This window comes from Chlorocebus sabaeus, chromosome 8 (assembly GCF_047675955.1).
Source record: "Chlorocebus sabaeus isolate Y175 chromosome 8, mChlSab1.0.hap1, whole genome shotgun sequence".
In the NCBI taxonomy this organism is placed as follows: Eukaryota; Metazoa; Chordata; class Mammalia; order Primates; family Cercopithecidae; genus Chlorocebus; species Chlorocebus sabaeus.
The window spans coordinates 91,870,993-91,884,887 of record NC_132911.1 but is presented as its reverse complement, the minus strand read 5'-3'; the positions used below and the strand labels follow the sequence as shown (position 1 = coordinate 91,884,887).

General features: G+C 36.1%; 1 protein-coding gene across 1 annotated transcript in view; it reads left to right on the top strand.

The window, feature by feature from the left end:
• The window catches only part of MMP16 (matrix metallopeptidase 16), a 281,597-nt gene that overhangs the window by 198,292 nt on the left and 69,410 nt on the right, over positions 1 to 13,895 (top strand). The window contains exons 5-6 of the mRNA XM_008001035.3: positions 1,527 to 1,688; positions 3,653 to 3,864. Of these exons, the coding sequence (XP_007999226.1) occupies positions 1,527 to 1,688; positions 3,653 to 3,864 (374 nt within the window). The remainder of the gene's footprint in view (positions 1 to 1,526; positions 1,689 to 3,652; positions 3,865 to 13,895) is intronic.

The following is a 13,895-nucleotide window of genomic DNA, read 5'->3' as shown; positions in this document are numbered from 1 at the left end:
AATTACAAAGATGTTCATTGTAGCATTGGGGTTAGATGTTTCATATCTAAAAATGAGTATAACTTCTTTTCTTTCCAATCATCCTCTCACCTGTGAGTGCCCCCAAGACACAATCCTTAGTAGTCTTCTCCCTAAATTACATACTTCCAAACACCGTCATAGTTATGCAACTCTTCATGAATAACTTCCTCCTTCCTTCTGTTTTCCTTTTTTTCTTCCTCCTGTGACTACGATGTTCCCTAGACAACCCCCAATAACCATGCTCTATTAGTATTTTTACTCAGGTAGACCACAGGAAGTACTGTCAATGGCTCATTTTTGGTATGCTAATGTCATATGAAGAGTCAGTATTATGATCTCTGTGACAGACTACTCCAGAGTGGAAAAAATGTTGGTTATTCGCCTGGCTTTTGGGTTCAAAAAATAGTCTTCTGAAGGCAATTATCATAGTACATTATAAAAATGGTTGGAAAGGAGTTTTCATGGAAATAATGCTGGTTGAAATTATTAAATATTTGCATTCATGGCAAGTATTCATGTGAAATATTAGCCTTCATGTTCAATCACATTAAACTTTTCACTTAGAAGCATAACCCTTAGAAATGTAACAGCCCCAACTATTTGATACATCATGTTGCCCAACTAAATGTTTAGCATTAAATATATAGATGTAGGACCACCTTTTTCTCCCATAATGCGTATGGTTATGATGATCCAGAGTGAGCAAAATGTAGAAGTCATCAACAGGGGGTTGAATGCGTAAAATCACACCAAATATCTCTGCAGTTTTTACTCAATAGACTTTACTGTACAAGTTTACCACAGGTGGAAATTTTCAGTGATGAACAGCAGCTCTTAAGATAAATGTATTTGGTTCAGATTACATATGAAAAGATTAGAATTGGTATTTATAGAGCTAGGACTAGCATTCTAGTTAGTATGACTAATAGCCTATAGATTTTATTTTACATTATTATGTTTCTATATTCTATGCTAGCAAAAAATTAAAGCTTTAGTCTAGGAGTCAGAATATCTTAAGTCCCAATCTCAGCTCTTTGCTGTTCCTGACAAGACTTGTCACCTTCATGCCTTAATTTACTCATTGGTGTAAAAGTAAGGAAGGTATCTGCCCTATATTTTTTACTAAGTTGTTAGAATTATATTAAATGTGAGGCATATTAAAGTAAGATGTTTCACATTATGTGTTTCATAATTAGAAGAGTATTTTGACAACAGTAGTATCAGTTTCCGATGCTGCTGTTCTTCAACTTTTATTCTTTTTTCTTCCCTTTTGGATTCTAAATATCTGTGACTTTATCATGACCACCTCCTCCCTTGACCCCTTTTTGAATGAAGGATATTGGATTTTTGCCAGTAGGAAAGACGATGATGAAACCATACTAATAGTTGAAGGAAAGAGTTCCTCCTATTTTTCTTGGGTAAAATGTTGATAATACCAAATTGTCCTTTTCAATTCTGTATTTGGATATTAGTTACAATAACTTATTTTCTTCTTGTTCACACAGGAAATGACTTATTTCTTGTGGCAGTTCATGAACTGGGACATGCTCTGGGATTGGAGCATTCCAATGACCCCACTGCCATCATGGCTCCATTTTACCAGTACATGGAAACAGACAACTTCAAACTACCTAATGATGATTTGCAGGGCATCCAGAAGATATATGGTAGGTTACTACTTTTTCCATTTGCTTAATCCTGTAGTGAAGTCCAGAAATTCTGCTGTGTTTTCTTCTTTGAGATAGATGCTCTAAGAATAAACAGATAACTACAGAAAAAGTATGTAGCTGGCCTACTGGCAAAACTATTCTATCAATTGAATTCTGTTGGCAAAGGTCCCAGATATCTTAATGTATAGATTATGGGAACATGTTAAGCACTGATGAAATTTTCTTACTGAGTTTGGTTGGAAAACCTGCAGTTACAGCAAATTTCTAATAAACTTTAGTTTTTAAAATTCAGGAAAAAATATGTAATAAGTGAATGTAACAAAAACAAAAATGGAAAAATATAAGACTTTCGTATATAAAATGCTGAGACTTTTCTGCAAACTGATAGATTGACTCACAGTTTGTGAGAATTGATGTTAGGTATTTCCTAGACAAAACACTTTTGAAGGTCCACAAAATACCCTTATATGATAGATACAAGAAATTGACCCCAAAGTCACGTAATGATTTATTGACCTAGAGTAAGATTTAACAAACAAAGGAGTGAAATTAACAAGTGCTGAAGTTTATCAATACAGAATACAAAACAAATTTTTAGTATACTAGTGTCATTTTTATTCACTCAATGAATGCAAATTAAGAGAAAAGACTATTATGCATATTTAATCCTAACTTCCTCATACAACCATTGACCTTTATAAAGACATTTATTTCACACATAGTAGCAAAGAACTTGACATTTATAATTAACATATAGCAAATATGCTTTACTAAATTAATGAAGTGAAGCTTTTATTTTTACAATACAAAGACAAACGTGTGCTATCTGTATGTTAATATCCAGTATCCAGAAGATGTCTTTTGCATTTTTAAGCAGCATAGTTTAAGTTCACTAATTCGTTTTGCATTCATTTATTTTCTTTTAATTTTAATAACTCAGTGGTAAGTATTCTCTCAGGGTTAAAATAGATTTGTAAAAAAAAAGGTCAATTTTTGTGCTGCTCTTTAGTTTGCTGGGATACCAAGAAGAGAGAAATGTCTGACTCAGTGCTAAATATCTCTTTTGTTGAATTGAGCTATCCTATGTCTAAGTGTGTGTCATCAGAAATTCTTCTTAAGTGGTTCACTGAAAGAAGTCTCTTTCTCATGACCTCATGAATTAGTAGTCTAGACTGAAGGTCTGCAAAAGAATATTCTTCCCATACCTAAATATTAAGTGCAAACAGCTTTACATCTTTTTTAAAAAACATGAATCTCTTGAGAATGATGCTTAACATCTGCACCAAATTACATGTGTAAACTTTGTCTTGATTTAGAAGCCCTTTTGAGAAATACTTCTTCACATTAATATTTTACTGGTGGTATTTTAATCAATAGGTATTTTAGATTCACTACTTAAAGGAAACACTCTTCCAGCAATTTGTCAAAATATTTCATTAGAAGAAAACAGTGAAAATCAATAAAAGAGTATAAAATAGTTTTGACACATTGGATAGAATAAACTTTGCTTAGTTAATGTTTATCTTTTGGAAATATTTTCATAGAATCATTATCTATCGAAATCTGGGATTAACTTTGTTGGAACTTACTTACATGGCTCCATTCCTTTTCATTTATTTTTTATTTATATACCACCTACTTCCAAAAAAGTTCTGAAGGCAGCTTTCCCAAAAATAACTGTGGTGAAGCTATGAAAAATATTATTAAAAATTAACAAAGGAAACCTAGCTACCTGGATCCAGAATCTAGCATGATAAGGACAGTTTCAGATAGACTTGGCAATGCTTTTTTGGGGTAAGATATTTTGTCTTTTGTTTTTTTCCAGAAAATATACGATCTTAAAGACCTCTTAGTTCACTTAGTCTGTGCCCTCTGCTGATAAGTGATTGTTCTCTGTAGCATATTTTCCAGCTCTATTCCAGTTTTAAGTGAGCCAAGCACTGTCCTCATATTTTCAAAAGGTCCACCTGACAAGATTCCTCCACCTACAAGACCTCTACCGACAGTGCCCCCTCACCGCTCTATTCCTCCGGCTGACCCAAGGAAGAATGACAGGCCAAAACCTCCTAGGCCTCCCACCGGCAGACCCTCCTATCCTGGAGCCAAACCCAACATCTGTGATGGGAACTTTAACACTCTAGCTATTCTTCGCCGTGAGATGTTTGTTTTCAAGGTAGGAGACTGTGATTTTTTTTTTTTTTTTAACAGTGGATCAAGTGTCTAGTGTTGCTTTAGAAAACAAGTTCTCATTCATTCTAACACTACCTTCCCAGCCCTCTCACAGTTAGAAAGTTCAAAAAAAAACATTTTAAAAAATAAATGCACAAATGGGCTTAAATGTCTAGCAGAAGATTGCTGTAACATTCTATTTTGGGAATGCATTTATGTCAGCAGAAGCTAAAATGCCTAAAATGTGAGGGTAAGAAAAATGCTGCATGTTATGAAGAGATAAAATAGCATAATTTGAATCATGAATAGGAACTAATAGGGATGATTTGCTTGGGAGCTTAGCCACTTCCAGGCATACTGCAGATATTGTATCTTTGGTTTACATATCTTTATGAGATCCCTGTAATTTCATTTGACCATTACAGCATTGTTTTACAGGAAGAGCATTGATCATTTTGTTTGGGGTCCACGGGTAGCCATTTGAGTTAAATCTCCTCTATGAGGCTATCATTTTGACTTTACATATATATGTTATTGTTTTGATATTGTTAGGCAGTTGTATCTAACTAATTTATATAATTTATTTTAAAGGCTACAAGCTGAAACTAATTTTACATTTGCAAAAATACTTTTAATGTTGGGGTCTCAGAAAACAACACTAATAAACAGTATATCAAAAATAAATTATATAATATTGGAAGGTGAATATAATACTGAAAAATACTTTCCCCCCCGGTATTTGTAAGCCACTCTTAAAGACTAAGAAAGTAAGTTTGGATGTTAGTAGTAGAGTATTAAAAGAATCACATTTTGCCAATGTTATTTATTTTAAAACAAAACAATGTGCTCTCAGTTTTGGTGGACATAAATCAATAAATAATGAAATGCTCTTCTACTTATATACTGCGTATGTAATTTTCTGTCTACCAGAAGCTATCATTTAAAAATACAGATTTCATATAATTTTAACTAGATAAAATGCTCTATTTTCTTTGTTGAGAAATAATATCTGGATTTGATATAATATGCATAAAAGCATCATGCTTTCCAGGAAAAAAATCAATGTGTTTCTTCAAGCACATGAATAGATTTTTGAACTCTATAAATGCCCTGTAATACTTTATTTGATATCGCCATTCTATTTCAAGTAGTTTAATAAATTTAGATTCAAAGAGTAAAGAAAAACTTACTTTTGTTGCTCATTGTGTTACTCTGTGTTACTCATATTGTTAGTCATTGTGGCTAAGCCCACAGCAACTAGTTGAAATGAACACAAAGTGCAATCTTGTTTATTCCACAAGACACCTGATGAAAACTGAAGGGTTGGCAGAATTTCAACATTGCAGGCTTTATACCTTGATATCATAATAATAACACCAATGCATCAACCTTATCTGAGAATATGATGTGAAATTGACTCTGGGTACATTATTTTTTCATTATTCCTGTCTATCTAAGTAGGTTGCTGATGTCAGAGGAGACTAGTGTCTTCATATCTAGTGATCGCTTTCAACAGCCTCTTTGCTCTGCACATTGTAAAAGTTTAGTAAGTGCTGTTGACTAACAAAATAAAGTCCTGTGATCACTGGTTCCTGAAATCAGGAACTGATAAAAAATGCATGGATCAGACTCTCAAGTAGAAATTCAATAGCTGCTACTTTCAATATCAAAATAGGTATATAAAAAATGTAAGTAAGGCGGGCCGGGCGCGGTGGCTCAAGCCTGTAATCCCAGCACTTTGGGAGGCCGAGACGGGCGGATCACGAGGTCAGGAGATCGAGACCATCCTGGCTAACACGGTGAAACCCCGTCTCTACTAAAAAATACAAAAAAACTAGCCGGGCGAGGTGGCGGGCGCCTGTAGTCCCAGCTACTCGGGAGGCTGAGGCAGGAGAATGGCGTGAACCCGGGAGGCGGAGCTTGCAGTGAGCCGAGATCCGGTCACTGCACTCCAGCCCGGGCAACAGAGCAAGACTCCGTCTCAAAAAAAAAAAAAAAAAAAAAAAAAAAAAAAAAAAAAAAAAAAAAAAAAAATGTAAGTAAGGCATGCTTCCCTAAACTCTGAGGTTATATTGGATTCCTTTATCAAAATCCCTGACAGGACAGAGTTTCTAAAATCTTCCCTATTTTCATTTTCTCAGTAATTCCAAGAATTATTGCTTTGTTTCTAAGAATAATTTCTCTGGAAGATAACATCTTCTAATAGGCATTTTTTTTTGTAATATCCATTTGCTTAGTGAACGTTTTGTCACATAATTTCATACTTTTTGTTTTTATCTCATCTTTGATAGAATGTGTCTGTGTGCCCAGTATACTTTCCTAGGCATCAAGAATGTGTGAATAGAAACTAGCATCCCTGTCTTTGCAGAGCTCATATTTCAAGAATGAAGACAAACTTGAACATTAATACTTTTAATACATAAAAGTAAAAGTAATGACACTGAAACAAAGAGAAAGTACTGAAGTCTAATCAAACAAGAAATTTTACTGAGATTGGAGTTTTAATGAATTTTGAGACAAATTTTCTAGGCACCTTAAAGAAGTGAGTGGTGCAGCAATAGGTTTGCGTATGGAGGGAGAAAAAAACAGACATGTTACTATCTAGTATAAAGTGATAATCTTTTAATTCAGACATGTGCAACATTGGATAGATGTAAAGAAAGCATGATTGCATGGTATCTGACTCTTAGTTAATAGTTGCCATAGATTCGGTAACCATTATGTGTCTCTGACCTCATAAAAACACTGCAAGATAGATAACATTCTGTTTTACAAATTTAAAAAACTGAAAATCAGAAAAGTGTTGTTGAAACACTTCTGAGAGGTAGTCAATAGCTGAACACAGGTCTACGTGATTCCAAAATCTATGTTTTCCCCACTAAACTTTTTGCTTTGTTACCTGAAATAATTGAGAAAAGTTTCAAAAGAAAAGTAGACTTTCAACTATATTTTAAAATCGTAAGTATTCAAGAAATATTTATTGCCTTCATACTGTACGGTAGATGTTATTTTAGGCACTGGCTATGTAGCAGTGAACAAAATAGGCTACACTTGGGTTTCTTGCAAATTGCATTCTAGTCTTCAAGGTGGACACGTGGGTGAGAGGCTTCACACAGATGTTCCACTTGTGAATGTCACAGAAGGATGTGAGAATGCTTACATATGACAGAGCCTGGAATTCTGTTTTTCAGTGCCAATGACAGCTGATTGGTCTCCTAATTTCTCCCCTATACTTACTTAGTCTAGACTGCCTTTACTTCTAAATTAATGTCATTACCCCATATCTGATCTTTCTCCCATTTCAACATTTCTTCAATATATACATCATTATTTTTCATATTTTGCTTCTTATTGACTGTCTCTTCAAATATTTTTAGTATTGCTCATTGTTTGATCTCACTCTTATTAATATAAGTTGATTTTCTACTTTTGTTTATTACAGACTCTATACAATTTAGAAGTGTCTTCATCTCCTCAACCCTTACCCATCAACACTTATTTTCTCCTAAATTTTAATGTCTGGGGATAGCTTCTTGAGTCTCTGCCTATCCAAATGTTCCATCCTCAGCATCTTCTGATGTCCCATCTTCTCTGATAGATTCTCTCTAGTGATTTTTATATTCTCTATATTCATTCAATTAGCATGTTATTTATTTCTGTCTTCTCTAATTATTTCTTACTGAAATGTGTTCCTCAACAAGATTTTAACTTCTCCAGAGTGGAGATCGGTTCACGTGACCTTCATAGTGCTCAGTGCTGATGAATAGGGATATCATTGTAAGAATTGCATAATCAAACTGTGGCAAATATTATTTTTATACTATGATAGTCAGGCTAAATGAAATCCTTGAAGCATTTCATTTTGGTAAGTTGTTATTCCTTGCCCAAAGATTTCAATGAGTATTATTTATATAAATTCTATATGTGTGATTTTTAAGCCAAAAATAAGAAAATCTAGATATAAGCAAAATGTAATATCATCAGATAATTTTGTTTTCTTGTAAGAAAGAAGCCTTTCTTTATAGTAGAACTTTCTTCTCAGAGAATCTGATTGACATTGCACTTTCCAGGCATCCATTTATTTAAAGTGAGTTCACCTAGACATGTGTTTCTGTAGGAGGTGGGATATGTGTATACATGCATACACACAGACACACAGACACACAGACACACACACACACACATACCCTTCTGTCCTTATGCATGAAAAATTTAAGCCACGCAGCTTTATAATCTTTAGAGAATGTAAACCACCTAATCCAAGGAAATGAGAATCAAAACAAAATGCCAAAGGAGAGAGAAACAAAATAACAATAACAAAGAAGCTTTGTCCTTACTCTAGAAAAGGTGATTTTAATACTACTCCTTGAAGAGTGTAAGCTGTTATAAGTAAACTGACAACAGCAAGATCTGATTGTTCAAATGAATACTCTCAAAGCACCTTTGGACTACAAGATAAGAACACTGAATATTTTAGTTTTTAGTTGTGTAAAAAAAGCAGAAGGCAAGAATTAGCCGAAGTTGTACAGAACATATTTCAGTACACAATATTTCACTATGTATGCATGAATGCATATAGTGGTAACTATATTCTTTTGAAGCTGGAAATAGAAAGAATTGTATACAGCACTAGGAATTCCTTTAGTGTCCAAAAAGAAAGGATAGTTGCCTTTGATTACTGACCAGTTCTTTTTTTTTTTTTTTTTTAATTATACTTTAAGTTCTAAGGTACATGTGCATAACGTGCAGGTTTGTTACATATGTATACTTGTGCCATGTTGGTGTGCTGCACCCATCAACTCGTCAGTACCGATCAACTCGTCATTTACATCAGGTATAACTCCCAATGCAATCCCTCCCCCCTCCCCCCTCCCCATGATAGGCCCCAGTGTGTGATGTTCCCCTTCCCGAGTCCAAGTGATCTCATTGTTCAGTTCCCACCTATGAGTGAGAACATGCGGTGCTTGGTTTTCTGTTCTTGTGATAGTTTGCTAAGAATGATGGTTTCCAGCTACCTCCATGTCCCTACAAAGGACACAAACTCATCCTTTTTTATGGCTGCATAGTATTCCATGGTGTATATGTGCCACATTTTCTTAATCCAGTCTCTCACTGATGGACATTTGGGTTGATTCCAAGTCTTTGCTATTGTGAATAGTGCCGCAATAAACATACGTGTGCATGTGTCTTTATAGCAGCATGATTTATAATCCTTTGGGTATATACCCAGTAATGGGATGGCTGGGTCATATGGTACATCTAGTTCTAGATCCTTGAGGAATTGCCATACTGTTTTCCATAATGGTTGAACTAGTTTACAATCCCACCAACAGTGTAAAAGTGTTCCTATTTCACCACATCCTCTCCAGCACCTGTTGTTTCCTGACTTTTGAATGATCGCCATTCTAACTGGTGTGAGATGGCATCTCATTGTGGTTTAGATTTGCATTTCTCTGATGGCCAGTGATGATGAGCATTTTTTCATGTGTCTGTTGGCTGGATGAATGTCTTCTTTTGAGAACTGTCTGTTCATATCCTTTGCCCACTTTTTGATGGGGTTGTTTGTTTTTTTCTTGTAAATTTCTTTGAGTTCTTTGTAGGTTCTGGATATTAGCCCTTTGTCAGATGAGTAGATTGCAAAAATTTTCTGCCATTCTGTAGGTTGCCTGTTCACTCTGATGGTAGTTTCTTTTGCTGTGCAGAAGCTCTTTAGTTTAATGAGATCTCATTTGTCAATTTTGGCTTTTGCTGCCGTTGCTTTTGGTGTTTTAGACATGAAGTCCTTGCCCATGCCAATGTCCTGAATGGTACTACCTAGGTTATCTTCTAGGATTTTTATGGTATTAGGTCTAACATTTAAGTCTCCAATCCATCTTGAATTAATTTTCGTATAAGGAGTAAGGAAAGGATCCAGTATCAGCTTTCTATTTATGGCTAGCCAATTTTCCCAGCACCATTTATTAAATAGGGAATCCTTTCCCCATTTCTTGTTTCTCTCAGGTTTGTCAAAGATCAGATGGCTGTAGATGTGTGGTATTATTTCTGAGGACTCGGTTCTGTTCCATTGGTCTATATCTCTGTTTTGGTACGAGTACCATGCTGTTTTGGTTACTGTAGCCTTGTAGTATAGTTTGAAGTCAGGTAGCGTGATGCCTCCAGCTTTGTTCTTTTGACTTAGGATTGTCTTGGAGATGCGGGCTCTTTTTTGGTTCCATATGAACTTTAAAGCAGTTTTTTCCAATTCTGTGAAGAAACTCATTGGTAGCTTGATGGGGATGGCATTGAATCTATAAATAACCTTGGGCAGTATGGCCATTTTCACGATATTGATTCTTCCTATCCATGAGCATGGTATGTTCTTCCATTTGTTTGTGTCCTATTTTATTTCACTGAGCAGTGGATTGTAGTTCTCCTTGAAGAGGTCCTTTTCATCCCTTGCAAGTTGGATTCCTAGGTATTTTATTCTCTTTGAAGCGATTGTGAATGGAAGTTCATTCCTGATTTGGCTCTCTGTTTGTCTGTTACTGGTGGATAAGAATGCTTGTGATTTTTGCACATTAATTTTGTATCCTGAGACTTTGCTGAAGTTGCTTATCAGCTTAAGGAGATTTTGGGCTGAGACAATGGGGTTTTCTAAATATACAATCATGTCATCTGCAAAGAGGGATAATTTGACTTCTTCTTTTCCTAACTGAATACCCTTGATTTCTTTCTCTTGCCTGATTGCCCTAGCCAGAACTTCCAACACTATGTTGAATAGGAGTGGTGAGAGAGGGCATCCCTGTCTTGTGCCAGTTTTCAAAGGGAATTTTTCCAGTTTTGCCCATTCAGTATGATATTGGCTGTAGGTCTGTCATAAACAGCTCTTATTATTTTGAGGTACGTTCCATCAATACCAAATTTATTGAGTGTTTTTAGCATGAAGGGCTGTTGATTTTGTCAAAAGCCTTTTCTGCATCTATTGAGATAATCATGTGGTTCTTGTCTTTGGTTCTGTTTATATGCTGGATTATGTTTATTGATTTGCGAATGTTGAACCAGCCTTGCATCCCAGGGATGAAGACCACTTGATCATGGTGGATAAGCTTTTTGATGTGCTGCTGGATTCGGTTTGCCAGTATTTTATTGAGGATTTTTGCATCAATGTTCATCAGGGATATTGGTCTAAAATTCTCTTTTTTTGTTGTGTCTCTGCCAGGGTTTGGTATCAGGATGATGTTGGCCTCATAAAATGAGTTAGGGAGGATTCCCTCTTTTTCTATTGATTGGAATAGTTTCAGAAGGAATGGTACCAGCTCCTCCTTGTACCTCTGGTGGAATTCAGCTGTGAATCCATCTGGTCCTGGACTTTTTTTTGGTTGGTAGGCTATTAATTATTGCCTCAATTTCAGAGCCTGCTATTGATCTATTCAGGGATTCAACTTCTTCCTGGTTTAGTCTTGGAAGAGTGTAAGTGTCCAAGAAATTATCCATTTCTTCTAGATTTTCTAGTTTATTTGCGTAGAGGTGTTTATAGTATTCTCTGATGGTAATTTGTATTTCTGTGGGGTCGGTGGTGATATCCCCTTTATTATTTTTTATTGCGTCAATTTGATTCTTCTCTCTTTTCTTCTTTATTAGTCTTGCTAGCGGTCTATCAATTTTGTTGATCTTTTCATAAAACCAACTCCTGGATTCATTGATTTTTTAGAGGGTTTTTTGTGTCTCTATCTCCTTCAGTTCTGCTCTGATCTTAGTTATTTCTTGCCTTCTGCTAGCTTTCGAATGTGTTTGCTCTTGCTTCTCTAGTTCTTTTAATTGTGATGTTAGAGTGTCAATTTTAGATCTTTCCTGCTTTCTCTTGTGGGCATTTAGTGCTATAAATTTCCCTCTACACACTGCTTTAAATGTGTCCCAGAGATTCTGGTATGTTGTATCTTTGTTCTCATTGGTTTCAAAGAACATCTTTATTTCTGCCTTCATTTCGTTATGTACCCAGTAGTCATTCAGGAGCAGGTTGTTCAGTTTCCATGTAGTTGAGCAGTTTTGATTGAGTTTCTTAGTCCTGAGTTCTAGTTTGGTTGTACTGTGGTCTGAGAGACAGTTTGTTATAATTTCTGTTCTTGTACATTTGCTGAGGAGTGCTTTACTTCCAATTATGTGCTCAATTTTGGAATAAGTGCGATGTGGTGCTGAGAAGAATGTATATTCTGTTGATTTGGGGTGGAGAGTTCTATAGATGTCTATTAGGTCTGCTTGCTGCAGAGATGAGTTCAATTCCTGGATATCCTTGTTAACTTTCTGTCTCGTTGATCTGTCTAATGTTGACAGTGGAGTGTTGAAGTCTCCCATTATTATTGTATGGGAGTCTAAGTCTCTTTGTAAGTCTCTAAGGACTTGCTTTATGAATCTGGGTGCTCCTTTATTGGGTGCATATATATTTAGGATAGTTAGCTCTCCCTGTTGAATTGATCCCTTTACCATTATGTAATGGCCTTCTTTGTCTCTTTTGATCTTTGATGGTTTAAAGTCTGTTTTATCAGAGACTAGTATTGCAACCCCTGCTTTTTTTTGTTCTCCATTTGCTTGGTAAATCTTCCTCCATCCCTTTATTTTGAGACTATGTATGTCTCTGCATGTGAGATGGGTCTCCTGAATACAGCAGACTGATGGGTCTTGACTCTTTATCCAGTTTGCCAGTCTGTGTCTTTTAATTGGAGCATTTAGTCCATTTACGTTTAAGGTTAATATTGTTATGTGTGAACTTGATCCTGCCATTATGATATTAACTGGTTATTTTGCTCGTTAGTTGATGCAGTTTCTTCCTAGCCTCGATGGTCTTTACATTTTGGCATGTTTTTGCAATGGCTGGTACCGTTTGTTCCTTTCCATGTTTAGTGCTTCTTTCAGGGTCTCTTGTAAGGCACGCCTAGTGGTGACAAAATCTCTAAGCATTTGCTTATCTGTAAAGGATTTTGTTTCTCCTTCACTTATGAAACTTAGTTTGGCTGGATATGAAATTCTGGGTTTTAAATTCTTTTCTTTAAGAATGTTGAATATTGGCCCCCACTCTCTTCTGGCTTGTAGAGTTTCTGCCGAGAGATCTGCTGTTAGTCTGATGGGCTTCCCTTTGTGGGTAACCCGACCTTTCTCTTTGGTGCCCTTAAGATTTTTTCCTTCATTTCAACTTTGGTGAATCTGGCAATTATGTGTCTTGGAGTTGCTCTTCTCAAGGAGTATCTCTGTGGCGTTCTCTGTATTTCCTGGATTTGAATGTTGGCCTGCCCTACTAGGTTGGGGAAGTTCTCCTGGATGATATCCTGAAGAGTGTTTTCCAACTTGGTTCCACTTTCCCCCTCACTTTCAGACACCCCAATCAGACGTAGATTTGGTCTTTTTACATAATCCCATACTTCTTGCAGGCTTTGTTCATTTCTTTCTCTTCTTTTTTCTTTTGGTTTCTCTTCTCGCTTCATTTCATTCATTTGATCCTCAATCGCTGATACTCTTTCTTCCAGTTGATCAAGTCGGTTACTGAAGCTTGTGCATTTGTCACGTATTTCTCGTGTCATGGTTTTCATCTCTTTCGTTTATGACCTTCTCTGCATTAATTACTCTAGCTATCAATTCTTCCACTTTTTTTCAAGATTTTTAGTTTCTTTACGCTGGGTACGTAATTCCTCCTTTAGCTCTGAGAAGTTTGAGGGACTGAAGCCTTCTTCTCTCATCTCGTCAAAGTCATTCTCTGTCCAGATTTGACCCGTTGCTGGCGATGAGCTGCGCTCCTTTGCTGGGGGAGATGTGCTCTTATTTTTTGAATTTCCAGCTTTTCTGCCCTGCTTTTTCCCCATCTTTGTGGTTTTATCTGTCTCTGCTCTTTGATGATGGTGACGTACTGATGGGGTTTTGATGTAGATGTCCTTCCTGTTTGATAGTTTTCCTTCTAACAGTCAGGACCCTCAGCTGTAGGTCTGTTGGAGATTGCTTGAGGTCCACTCCAGACCCTGTTTGCCTGGGTATCAGCAGCAGAGGCTGCAGAAGATAGAATATTGCTGA